At 36.8% G+C, this 13267-nt stretch overlaps 1 protein-coding gene across 23 annotated transcripts in view; it reads left to right on the forward strand.

The window, feature by feature from the left end:
• COL25A1 (collagen type XXV alpha 1 chain) overlaps positions 1–13267 on the forward strand; it is a 306400-nt gene that overhangs the window by 236454 nt on the left and 56679 nt on the right. For all 23 annotated transcript variants that reach the window (XM_021393561.1, XM_021393558.1, XM_021393551.1 and 20 more), the window contains 3 exons: positions 8612–8665; positions 10207–10233; positions 12342–12386. In XM_021393561.1, coding sequence (XP_021249236.1) covers positions 8612–8665; positions 10207–10233; positions 12342–12386 — 126 coding nt within the window. The remainder of the gene's footprint in view (positions 1–8611; positions 8666–10206; positions 10234–12341; positions 12387–13267) is intronic.

Below are 13267 nucleotides of genomic sequence, written 5' to 3' on the forward strand. Positions count from 1 at the left end.
ACTTTATGATATTCCAACATTGCCACCACTTTTTTCAGTGCACTGAAGCCAATATTCAGTTCCATAGAGAATTCCCTGGTTGTAATCCACTGATCCATGTGGATGAGTTGATGGAGATGCTCTTCATTTTGTGGTGTAGCAGCTATGCATGGTCATTTGGAATGTGGCTTGTCTTGCAAATCACTGCCACTGCTGCTGAAATGCACCACTCGCTGCCTCACTGTGCTCACATCCACTGTCTGGTCTCCATAAGTGCTCAGCAAACATCAGTGAGTGTCAGTGGGTGCCATTTCTCTGCGTGGAGGAACTCAGTGACACATCTTTGCTTCATATGGGCTTCCATGTCAGACACCATTCTGTCAGACTGCCCTTCTGCTGCCATCTGTCACGTGGCAACAACATGTAATGGGATATTGGTGGAAGGTTCAACCTCTGCTGCCATCCACCAACATCCATCTCTGACATCATGGACGAAGAAAATAAAATAGGAGGCATTACTTTTGGTGCAGCCCTCATGCAGTCCTTTCTCCTGCCTCCCTTCCCAAGAGCCCTTGAGAAAAAGGCACTAAGACTTTTTAAATAATTCAATTTAAATTGCATTTCCCTAACAGTAAGGTTCTATTGTTGTAATATACAACCTGCATTTTAGCAGTGGTTAGAGGAAATGATGTAATTATGAGTAATTTCATTATAGTGATGGTGGCCATGCTATGAATCTATTATTTTTCAGTGTTAATATTCAGAACATTATGACTACTGTGAACAATGACATTAAAAATAAACTTGGAAATAGGTATATATAACACACAGTAAACTATAGAAATTATGTTACAAAACAAATTTGCATTAAGACCTGATATTTTTCCTTGTTATTTTGTGGCTCCATTTAATTCTAACATGAATGATAGAAAGTAGGTGTGAACACTGATGGCATTGACGTATACAGTTCAAGTAATTATTGTGACCAAAATATGAATGCAGGACCATGTTTTATAGCATGATTTTCTTTGTATGTGCAGAACAATGAGAGAAGAGTGGACTGCATAGTTGCAAACACATTGAATGGAAGTGGTGATTCATGTTTTATCAAAGTATTTAATGTATCATCACACAATGTCTATCTAGAAATCTTCACTCATATGAGCAGAGAAATGGATGTCAGTGAAGTAACTCAGATGTGCTAGATATGAAAAGCTTGTCTAGTTATTCAAGTGTAGTTTTGAAAGACTAAGATTTTTTTTTTTGAGATGTATTAGGTGATTGTACATTTGTTTTAAGGAGACCACATAGACTGAATTGTAGTCATGTTTAATGGGGAAGGAAACAAATCTGAAATTGTTTTCCTGAAGGAAAAATTCAAACACGCATTTAACTGCTGTTTACCGACTCTAAATTGCATTTTAAAAAAAAACCTAATCCCAACATTTGGATGTTTTTATATTTATTCTATTTATGGCATCTAAAACAGTCACCACTTAAAGTAATAAATAATGTATACATAAATAATGTAATTATTTATTGTAGATGGACTGTTTTACTTCTGAATTTAAGAAAAAAAAAATTAATGAATTACTAAACTAAGTCTAGATATCAGCACAGAAACTGGACAGATAAGTACAAAATGTAGTCAGATTTGGGTGTTTTACAATTGGTAGGTGATTTTGACTTGCAAGCATTATATTACATACAGAAAATGTATTGTTTTCATATAATACTAAGCAGACGAAAGTTGGATGTTGATGTCTCTCTTAAGAACTAAGTTCTGTTAGCTTTAAAATAATGGTGGAAATAAATCTAAGCTGAAGCAATATTTATCTGAAGTTAGCATTATTAAGTTTAGTGCAGCCTCAGATTCCCAGGCTAATATTTTCCTACCAAAAGGTCCATTTTTCCATGTTGGAGAACAAAAACAAATTCTTAGTGCAGTGTTTCACTCAATATATTGTTGAATGACAGCTGGAGTAGCAATTTTAGTGTCAGACATCTGTGTACAGCCTTTTTAGGAGTCTATATACATTAAGGTTGGCCTTTACTGCGTGCTGATTGCTGGCACTCCTGGCTTTACTCAGAGAGATTCATGCTAATTTGCAGAACAGTTGAACTCAACTTGAATGCATGATGCATCGCCTTTTACAAGATACATGGTTAGAAAGCTTTACAAAAGTGTGACTGTCTTGGTAGCCTTTTAATCAGTGAACTTGTTCTGCTGAACAGCAGCATGTGCAATACACGAAGATCCACATTTATATTTTTTCTTTGTTAAAAGGCAGAGTGCTAAGTACATGCTTAAAATTGTATGTGAATGCATTCCTCATCTGAGCACTGAATACCTTTCAACTGATGAATGTCAGCAGTGAATTAGCTTTTCCCCCTCCACAAGCACTTAGATAGCACAGTTAGGTTATCTCCTACATGAATGTGTCTGAAATTTTTCTTTTCCTTTCCCTTCACCTCTTCTTTAATTGAAGTAGTGGAAAATAGGAGACGATTGACAAGTCTGACCAATTGGTCTGGAAATTAGATCATAAATTCTGAGTACACTTAGAACGATTTTCTAATCCCTTAACATATGAACCACTTCTCTTAGACAATCTCTAAATATTAGAGTAAGTGTAATTTTACACATCCCACCTGTTTTTGCAGAACTGTTAACTAACAGATTTCGTGGTAGCAAACTTACTGTCATAGTTTCACGTGTATTTTTTTTTCTTTCAGGCCAAATCCTATGAAATAATACCTGTAGTCTTGCAAGGACGTTAACGTTCTCTGTTCCTGCATTTAGGAAACTGTAGCCACATTCTGCTTATCTTGTTGAGAAGAATAACTGGGAAGAAGCCATCTAGTAATTCTTGCAGCCTGAGAGAGTGTTGTCACTGGGTGAACAGAAACTGTGCACTGTTTTTTCATATGTAGGACTTATTTTTATTATTTTGTAAGGGTGCACTGAGAACAGAAGGGTGATCAGGACAGGTCATTTCATTTCAAGTTGTTCTGGTTGTTTGACAATAGCAGTTTGATAAACCTCAAAGAAATTTCCCTTCCTTGTTAGTAGCCATAGAGTCTGGGTGTGCGTATTTCTTTCTGCTTTTCTCATGCTTGCTATAACTCTAATTCATATGTATTCCCCATTGGTATTCCCCGTACTGTACTGTGTCGGACGTGTTTCAAAAGTAGTATTACCACATCTCTTTAGAGAAATGAAGGGTATGTGTGTACTAACATTTATTTCAAATAAAGAAATACAGAGGAAGGAAATATCATTGAATGTAGTTCACAGATTCTCAGTCAGGTTTGCAGGCCAGCTGAGTTCTGTTGAAGACTTTCCACTTAATTTCAGTTGGTGAGTGGGCCAGGAGAGCTTTCCAGTTCTTAAACAAACAATTTTAAGTTACTTTTGAGGGGGGTGAAAAGCAAGTTGAAAGGAAATAATTCAAGGCTGATTTGAAATGGAAATCACAGTAACATGTCTGAGAAACTACTTTTTTCCCCTCTGTCCTTGTTTATGTATTTTAGAGTAAAATTAGGTTGGATTTAGTTTGGGGGCCTCTTGTATTTCCTTATCCTTACAACTGATTGCATTCTAGTGACTGGAAAATATAGCAATACTGACAGGCTTTCTTCTCAGGGCGAGATGGATATCTACCAGCTGGTGTAGATGGAGTTATGCATCCCACTGAAACCAAACTTATTTCAGAACAGTGGCCTCCAGGCTGTTTTTCTGTTACAAACGAGAAAAGCCAGGGCCTCCAGCCATGTTATTTTTAGCTCTTTAATTCTGGACATAGAGGTATATACCTCCAGGGCACAGATCGCTCTATTAAGGAGAGGTATGATTTCAAAAGTGTGAACTCCTTTGATATGTACTGTAGTGGATGATACATTTTCAAAACTGGTCAAAAGTAGGTTTTATGAGTTCATATTGACAGCTTTTTATCAAATTGTTAGCTGAGCCCAAGCAGTGCTCTGCACTGATCAAATTCAGATTCAGTTCATTAGGCAGGGGGCTGAAGGATGTGTTTTACCCTAAGTAATACGGGAGAGACAGAGCTAGTCTTTCGGTGTTAATACAGTCACACAGGTAATACAGCACAAGAGGACCAGGACTTGAACCAAGGCTCTCTGCTCTACTGTACAGAGTTACTCTTTAAGCTACCTGAAACTCCTGAACCAAGTGGCTGGTTTGGATGTATTCTTCTTGGCATGTTGGCGTTTTGTTTGCTCTGGTAGTTGATACTAATTGGAAGAAAAATCCCAGCTTTTCTGGTTTTCAAGTCATTTTGCTGAAGACAATTCTGGAAATTATCAGAAGGATCTGAGTAGTTGATGGTATCTTCCTTCATAACTTTTTCAGTTATGCCCTGACATCATAGTTTGCTGATGTGACAGTATTTTTTCTAATTCATTCTAAGCCTCTCCTGTCATCAAATAAATTATGGGAGCATTTACAATCTTGCTGAATTTAGCTGCATGATTTTGAGTGAGTGAAAGAACAATAGCGTATTTGCTGGAAATTATTATTTCCACCATTCTGAGGCCATTTCTGAATTCATCCAACTGGATCTAATTAACTTCAGATTGTCATCAAGAAGAACTGGGGACTTACAAGCTCTGAGTGATGGTGGTGTCCTTTTCTGCAGTAGACAAAAGCCCACCTACTATTACAGTATTTTTACATTAAAATTGGGAAAAGGTAGCTTTTCTAGCATTTTCTAATAGTTTATAGTCTATTTGTATAGTGTGTCGCATCATGAAAACAGGACCTTTTGTGACTGGTTCCATAACTCAGAGGTGAGGGAAAGCAACCTCATATGAAACAAAAGTTAAAGGCTGAGTTCAGACCACTTCTAATGCAACATTTGCAGATTTACCAGTTTGGAATCTGATTTTTGTATATCTGGGAGGTTTGGGGTTTTTTTTACTGCTTTTACAAATCTTGATGGATAGTATATTCTGATAAGATGGTGCTGGTACCACAGAGTCCCACTAGACTCTCTACTAATGGTTGTGTCAGTTTAGCCCCAAACTGCTGCGGCAGTGTGTGGAATTTGTAGCCCATCTTAATGTATTAACAGTATTAACAGGCTTCATTCTTGCAATAAAGGAGAACTTGTTTCTTTTAGGTTGTATCATTGCTGTCTCATTTGATGTTCATTGCACAGTCTCTGTGGGGTTCTCTAACTGAGAATCAGAACATGGAAGGGCAGAAAGGGCTAGCAATCCATTTGGACTGGACAATTCCTTTAAATTGAATGCTGAGATATGTCTAGCCTGCCCACAGTATCTTTCCTGCACTCCATCTTTGTAAGGAAAGAGTTTAAAGAGAATCCTCTGAGGATGTCTTCACACAAGTTCTTCGGGCTTTGCGACTCTTATTTGAGGGTGCACTGTGGCCCTTGGTATCATTTTAATTGTAATAATGGGTCATACTTTTACATAGGGACTAGAAGGTTTTAGGACATGTTCTGTTTTAGTGACGCCTGTCCCTGAGTGATTGTTTTTCAGGATGTCCTGACTGTAGAAAGATAAGCTATGACCTAAACTTAGATGTGCTACAGACAAAATCACTCCTTACATGGGAAAGAAGAAAAATATGCTGACTTGATTTGAAAGCTAAATGATGTGCAGAAGGCAATTGTTTCTGCAGCATAACACCTTTGCTGTCAATGCTGTTAAAGGGAGACTGCAATATGAGTCAGGAAGCTATTAATCATGGCCTGGTGAATGTACAAATACATGAGATTAAGAATCTAGTTTTATAGCTTCTGACATCTTGCCAAGTTGAAAAGCAGCCTAATTGCAGTTGATGCATAAGGTGGTGTTTCTGAATGCCCAGTTTTCCCTTGCATGCATCTCTCCTTGAACAGCAGTGTAACTGTCCTCAGCCAAAAGAGCAGCAGTTAATCTCCCAAACTCTAACCTGTGGGAGTGAAACAAACATACACAATATTTTTTAGTTTTAATATATGCTTTAATTAAAAAAAAAATCCAAGTAAATAAATGGAAGGAAAGTTATTGACTATACATCTTAACAGAAATATTTGAACTTACTTTCATGGCAAGTACTAAGATTATCTTCGTAGGAGAAATGCACCTAAAATGACATTGTGTTTTAGTGTATAGCAGGAGAACTATCAATCTATTTTCCTCCAAATTTTTTGCTGCCATTTCACTTCATGGCTACTTTTGGAGTTTCCTAGCTGGTGGGAGGTCTCTTGGGGCTTTGTTCTGTTTATTTGGGTGGGATTTTTTTGATTTGTTAGTTGGTTATGGCTTTTTTTAATTGCTTTTTATTATTATTATTATTTTAGGCTTTAATAGAATACTTAAAATATAAAGCCAGATTCACTCCTGGGAGACAGAGGTTTTCCAGGGGCAGTATACAGAATAGCTTATGTGCTGTAAAGTTACGCTTCATCTTACTGCTCCCTGCTTGTATAGACAATAAAATCAGGTTCTAAAGCAGTGAAAGGGAAACTGTGGTTTTTATACTGTCCCTCTGTGCTTCAGGCCTTTAGAAATAGGAGGATAATGACTTCAAAAGCACAAAGGTGCAAGGTCACCTCTGTGCTTTCCTTGTAGGTTTGCCTTCAGTCTTTCCCCTTTCCAGAGCTTATACCTCGTGTGATAACGCCTCTGGCTATTACATCCAGTGATAGAAGCATATAGTTTGATGGCCATAGGAAAGTCACATACAGACCAGAAACAGGAGAGTTGGTAGAAATAGTGATTTACTATAAGGATGTAACAGTCAGAGGTTTTCACTTTTTTTTCCTAAGAAAGTAAGGCAACCTTTTTGTCCAGTTTTTAATCTCATTTATTTTTGTCATACCAGTAGCTCTCTGCATGCATAACTTGGATATGTAAACTTGGTAGGAAAGTGCAAGCTTGGGACTTTGACCCTTTGATTACTGATTTAAGCCCCTTAAAGTGTCAGCCAACTGCAGCTGTTTTAAATTGAAGGAGACAGAAACAAACTTGTTTGGGGTGTGGGATGAGGAGAAACAAGTGCATATCCATCAGTCCCCTCTGCTTCATTTTGTCAACTGGCAGTTTTCTCCAAGTCTCTTTTAGGTCAATCCTTTAGGACGCTTATGCCTAATCTCCAACAGCTTCAGATCCTGACCGCTCATACATCAAATGCCTGTGCTACTATATCAGCTACTTAAAGCTACAAAAGAGCCTTGAAAAAGGGCTGACTCAAATAGCTTTGTAATTCCCTGTGAGTCTAACAGCACCTAACGCTTTGGTGTGGAGAATAGCTTAGAAGAGTTTTACAAGAACCTAAACAGTTTTGTTCCATATTTTGAAATAGTCCCATAGCTGGTGACATTAAACTGTTTTACGTTTCTTTAATTTAGAAATAGAATGGAATTTTCTTGAAGAATCAAGTTTATATATCTATGATTAAAATATGACTGTATAAGTAAAAAAAAGATCTTTCTTAGTGGAAGGCTTTTTTGGAGGACTGGAAAAAGTCTTGCATTTGGAACAAGCCTTTGCCTTAACTCTTCTGTAACTTAGAGCAGAGTTTCTTCATCCTGTCTACTGGGTTTGAATCCTATATAAAAATATCCACTGAGTTTCTGAATTATTGTTTCTCATTTCATTACTGTGCTAGCTATTGTATTGAACTTTTAAGCATTTTCTTTTTACATTTATGTAGCAAAAAGGCTTATTGAGGAACCTATTTGAAGGCTTTTTCTGTTCTTTTGGATGCTACTTTAGCATGCTTTCCCTCTCCTGAAATGCAATGCATTAGTGTAGGTAAGGGTTACAAAAGAATATGCATATTTCGTGTGAAACTGAGGCATAATTCCACAAAAGATTTTACTCAGCCATCGACCCTAGTTGTTTACCAATAAAGCCTAGCCACCGACATATCATGTTTCTCAAATAATGCAAGCATTTTTTTCAGTAAATCTGGGAAATAAACACAAGGAAATATCTTTAAGATTTTTGTTTGTTTCTTGTTTTTTACGTTTAGAGGAAAAAGAAGTTTGTAAGCAATTGCCATTTGTTGACTGACTTGGGAAAATTACTTGCCACTCCTTGAGCTATGGAACAATATATCTGCTATCTATTAAAAATACCCCAAATTTGGATCTTTAATGTTATGCTGAAGTTTTTAAAGTCATTTAAAGCTAATTTTCAGCTAGTGGTACTGGAGTGTGTAAAACTGACAAGCAAGGTATATTTAAAAAATTAAAAAGCTATCTATTCCTAACTCTTCTTAGAGTTTGTGGAATGAACCCTTTTCATTTTTCATCACTGTCTTCCTTAGGAGACCAGAAGCAGAAATGTCAAAGTCATTTAAGATAAGCCTTTCTTGCAGTATTTGTAAGTTGTGTAGGAAAGAGAGCAGTAATGCTAGCCTTGCTGGAAAGACTGCTTTTAAGGTAAATTGAGCAGCTTTTCAGAATCGTAAGTCGCAGTTCTGTTTTCTGTTTAGCTTCACACATGCATATTTCCAGCGCCTTCTGTAGAATTATTTCTTATCTATACAGGAGCTTAAATTAGATTTAGTCCACTTAATATAAGACGGTGAAATGACATAAATATATATTTCATCTTGTCTTTGTTAACTGCATCTTTTTGTTTTCTGTGTTCTTAGGGAGAACCTGGTCTGCCTGGCGTAGCAGGGGAGAAGGGAGCAGCAGGGCTTAAGGTTAGTACTGGAAATGGATTAAAAACAAAAGCACATGGTCCGTGAGTGCATATAGATTACAGTTGCTCTTTCCAAGCAGTGTTTATATTCTGACTGGCTTTTAGTGATCTGCTCTCTCTAGCGATCAGCGCTGTCAGAGGCTGACATTGCACCATAAAGAAGCATTATCTTCTGCTTTGCATATATAATTCTAGTCAGTGGCACTGACGCATACACATCCATTGCCAATTGAATGTAATATGCTTGCAAGTGTTTGGGAATTTGGGGACCTTTTCAGAAAGGCTTTGTTTATGCTCCTCACAATGTGTTTCAGGCTTCTTTTCAAGAGCTACTGTGGTCAATTCTTTGATGAATGTCAGGGTTAAGTCTTGAGTGCTGATCCTGCTGTTGTGGAAGTTAGCAACAAACTGCACTAGGAACATGTCTGGGCCTGTATTTGATGTATCAGAGTGTCTCTTTGCATTTATTGTATTGTTAAGTGTTTTTTTTTTTTTTTTTTCTGCTGTTTTAATATTGAATGAGTGGAATAGAACATAAAGCTTATAACTTTGTTTAAAAGAAAGCTCAGCGGTGATGTGATCAGTGGGCCTCTTGGAATGGGTAATGCCGAAGCCTAATCCCATCAGCTGTGAGCGTGTCTTTGGTGCACATGTGCTACTCAGCTGATTCTGTGCATCATACTGCTGCTGACAGGCACACAGAGCAGGCTCTTCACGTTTACTGACTGGCTGCTTGTCCATCAGGGATGAAAACACAGCATTTGAGAGCGTGACCTTTTCTTATTTCGTATACAGAAGAAGCTAAATTGTGGCAGTTAATGCTTAATTCATATGCACAACTGTAATCTTTGAGTTGCCTAGCGACTGCCAGCTATGAGTAGGGGCAAAGACGAGGCAGAGTGCATTTCTGAACCAGAAACACAAGGATGAGTTGTCAGGGTCATGCTTGGTGCACCAAAGTGCACTTGCCATTGAGCTAGTTTCTCAAGCAACTTATAATTTTAAAAATAATGGCTATAAGCCATCTTTTTGTGCCAGAGAATGTTAGGAGCAGAAAAGGCTCTTTGCTCTGAATCAGTTATGAATTTGTTTGAGACACTTAAGGCTTTCTGTTTCTCCCATAGAGCCTTCTAAGCCATTAATAGAAAGAAAAATTTTCAGGCTGAATATGAGGTGAAAATTTTTCTTTCATTTATTTCCAAAATGAGGACAACCAAATGCAGGAGTCACCTCTGTTCCACAAGGACATCCCACAAAGACATGCACCTATTCATCAAGGTTTAATCTAGAAGAAAACAGGAAGAAAACTTCAAAACATAACAAAATTTTACATACAAATCACTTGTTTTAAAATTATGTTGAAAATGTATTGTCAATTGAGTTCTATTAAATTTACTTATTACTGCTTATTGAAGTTTTCATTGTTGGATTTTTATCATTTGAAACATTGTCATCAGTTGTGACAATGATAATAGTACTAACACTTGGAATTTTGCTCGTTTTAATAACTTATGACTTCTCTGCTCCACTTGCTTTGATCAGGGTGACCCTGGAGAGAGAGGAGAAAAGGTGAGGCCTATTTCACTTCCTTTGCTGTTGTTATGTTCTGGAGAGCTGTAGGAGCTGAGTTAAAAGTTAAAAATGCATCTATAGCCTACAACTTGAGAGTCATTGTGCTGCTTTTTCTGATGTCAAATAATACTAATACCAGTTACTCCTTCTGAGATTACCATAGCAGAGTTATTCGTGGAGAGCAGTGCTCATGTGTTAATTGCTGCAGAGTTGGGGAACTCTGCAACTAACCATATCTAATGTTCATATCAGAAAAATATGAGTGATTGAATAAATGATAGTGCCAAACATTTATCGTAACTTGGTTTTGATGCTCTGTTACCTGTAGGGAGTAAAAGAATTTGGTAACAGAGCAGTAATAAGACAAACCCTAGACAATATACAGTCACACAGAGACAAGATGAGCTCCATGCTGCAAAATGTGGGTCTAATTCTGCCCTTTCATAGAAAGCTACCAGTAGGAGCACTCATGTGAGAGTAAACACTGAGTGTAAATCAAGCTTCTGCATCTCTGCAAGGGCAATCTGAAAATGGTGTAAGCCTTATTTTGAGCAGGAATCTTTACACAGACTCATCTCCTGTGAGTAAACTGAGCCACGCTTTTTAAAAAGTAAGCTGCTTGCATTCAGGTGCAATTTGCTCTTGAGAAATGCTTGCTCATGCAGCTTCAATCTTCAGCTACAATTGAATTTCACTTCCAGATCTGAGTAAATACATGTATTACCAGCTGCAAGCATGCTTTCCAAGGGCAATTCATGTATTCAAAAACACATAATTATCCGGGGAAATCTTGAATGTTTATACCCCACATGTAAAATATGTAACTAGGAATCCCTTTCCATGAAATCATTCCTTTTTGTTAAAATAGTATTTTTGGTAGAACTCCAGTAATCCTTTGTTTGTTTTCAAGCACAAAAGGGATATAACAATAAATTCTAACCTATGCTGGATTTCTGTTACTTAAAATCATGGTGTTTCACCATAATCATCCATTGTCTTTCCCCAAAAATTATAGTTGTAAATGTCCTATATGTGCTTTATCATGTTAAATGGACTCAGAATGATATTCCTAGCAGTTACAGTTGCGCATCTCCATGTTTCATCAAGCCGTTAATTAAAGACTTGCTGGATTGTTTGCTGGTTACCCTTGTGTTAGTGACCAGGCTATACAAAACAATCTCTGCTACAAGTCTTCTGAGAGGAATTTTACATTAAGCTTTTCAGAGCTATATGACCGGTGCTGAATTGTTATCCAAATGTTACTACTGGTAATCTGACTAAGACCTACAAAAAATGTTTTTTGTATATTTAGAGTCAATATTTATCAATACCTTTGGCATTGTATATATTTCGTGCACTCAAGTCTCACAGACATTTTTGGTCCTCATATATAACAGACTTTTTGATGTACTCTGGTCTTACTATACAGCTGAATTTGTAAAAACAGTAATTTTGTATTTTTATAGATAAAACTTTTGAAGTATTTCTTTAAGAAGTTCTTTTTAAAATTGGGAATATCTGCCCAGGCATAAAGGAGCATTGTCTGAATATCGCTTTTCTTAATAATATTCAACATATCAAATTTATATAGAGATAACCATTTCAGTGGCTATCTGGAGGAGTGAAATTAGTATTTCTGGTTTGTGAATCATGCATGGAAGTACTGCAAACTCAAACAGTTTATACCATACATCACTTGAGAATCCAATAAAAAGTATTGGAATTGGATAGCTTTCCTGAATTTGGTTAGATATGCTTAGGTGAATATCTCTGGGGAAGAAATATGTGCTCATAATTTAAAATGCTGAGCCATCATGAGATCATTCCTTCATTTCTAAACCACAATGAATTGTGGAAGTCTGTAGACTATACCAACAGAAAGAAAGTTATCTGAGAGTTTGTGTACCTATGTGGGTTTATATTAAAGACTGTATGAAGGCAACAGATGTAGCATCTATAAAAACCACACTTCTTGACCATGTTGTAGAGAAATTGGCTACCTGATTAATAAAACTAACTTGCCAATAATGTTTGAATGCTGATTCCTCTCTGCATGCTGTGTGTTTGTGTGAAATCATTTTTTAGAATATGTCTTTTCATTCCAGGGTGATGCTGGAGAAAATGGACCAAAGGGTGACACAGGAGAAAAGGTACACTACTTATTAGAGAGGAAAGCATATGCTGTAGATGTGTTTACAGTCTAATCAACTAATGAAAATAAAAATTTGACAGAAGAAAAATGCATTTTAAACTTTCTCGTAAAAAAATGTTGTAGAATTTGACTGAGTTCATTCTTATGAACAGCAGAAAAACGTCACCGTTATGTTCAATTAAGCATAAAATTCATGACTTTATGTAATCATCACTCCTCTTAGCTGAAATATGCATTGTACATTACGTTTGGTCACAACCTGCCAGACTGTTGGCCCTATGTCTGGTGAGTTATATCTCTTTCTGGTATATCCTAGCTGTTCACATTTCCCATTCTCTGTTCTCTGCAAAGAGAGGGACTAAACCAATACGCGGTACCATGATAGCCAACTTCCTTCCAAACAGCCAGCTGGGCAATTGAGAACTGAAGATAAAAACTACATTTTAGAAGTTTTTACCAGATTATATCAACAATAACCTCACTTAATGCCTTTTTAGCTCATTGTTGCAATGTGCCAACAGGTAAAAGTAGCTGGAGTCATCAAAATATTATGTTATTTGTTTTTTTGTTTTGTTTTATTTTATTTGAGATTTGTTCTGTTTCTCTGCAGAAAAGATCAAAATTGACCTTGAGTTTTTGTGTTTTACGTATACAAAGAAAGCCTGTGTAGTACAGGAAGAAGGGCCAGTCATAATGGTCTTCTCCAGCTGTATAATCTTTTGTGTTCTTTGTGTATATGCATATGGCTTATTACCACCAATTTGGAACTCATATGCTTCTAAAAGCATTAATTTTAGTGACTATACTTGGGCAGAAAGTATACTAAAAACATTTTTATCTCCCACCCCATATGTTTAATTGCATAACCAACTCAAATCA

This window comes from Numida meleagris, chromosome 4 (assembly GCF_002078875.1).
Source record: "Numida meleagris isolate 19003 breed g44 Domestic line chromosome 4, NumMel1.0, whole genome shotgun sequence".
NCBI lineage: Eukaryota > Metazoa > Chordata > Aves > Galliformes > Numididae > Numida > Numida meleagris.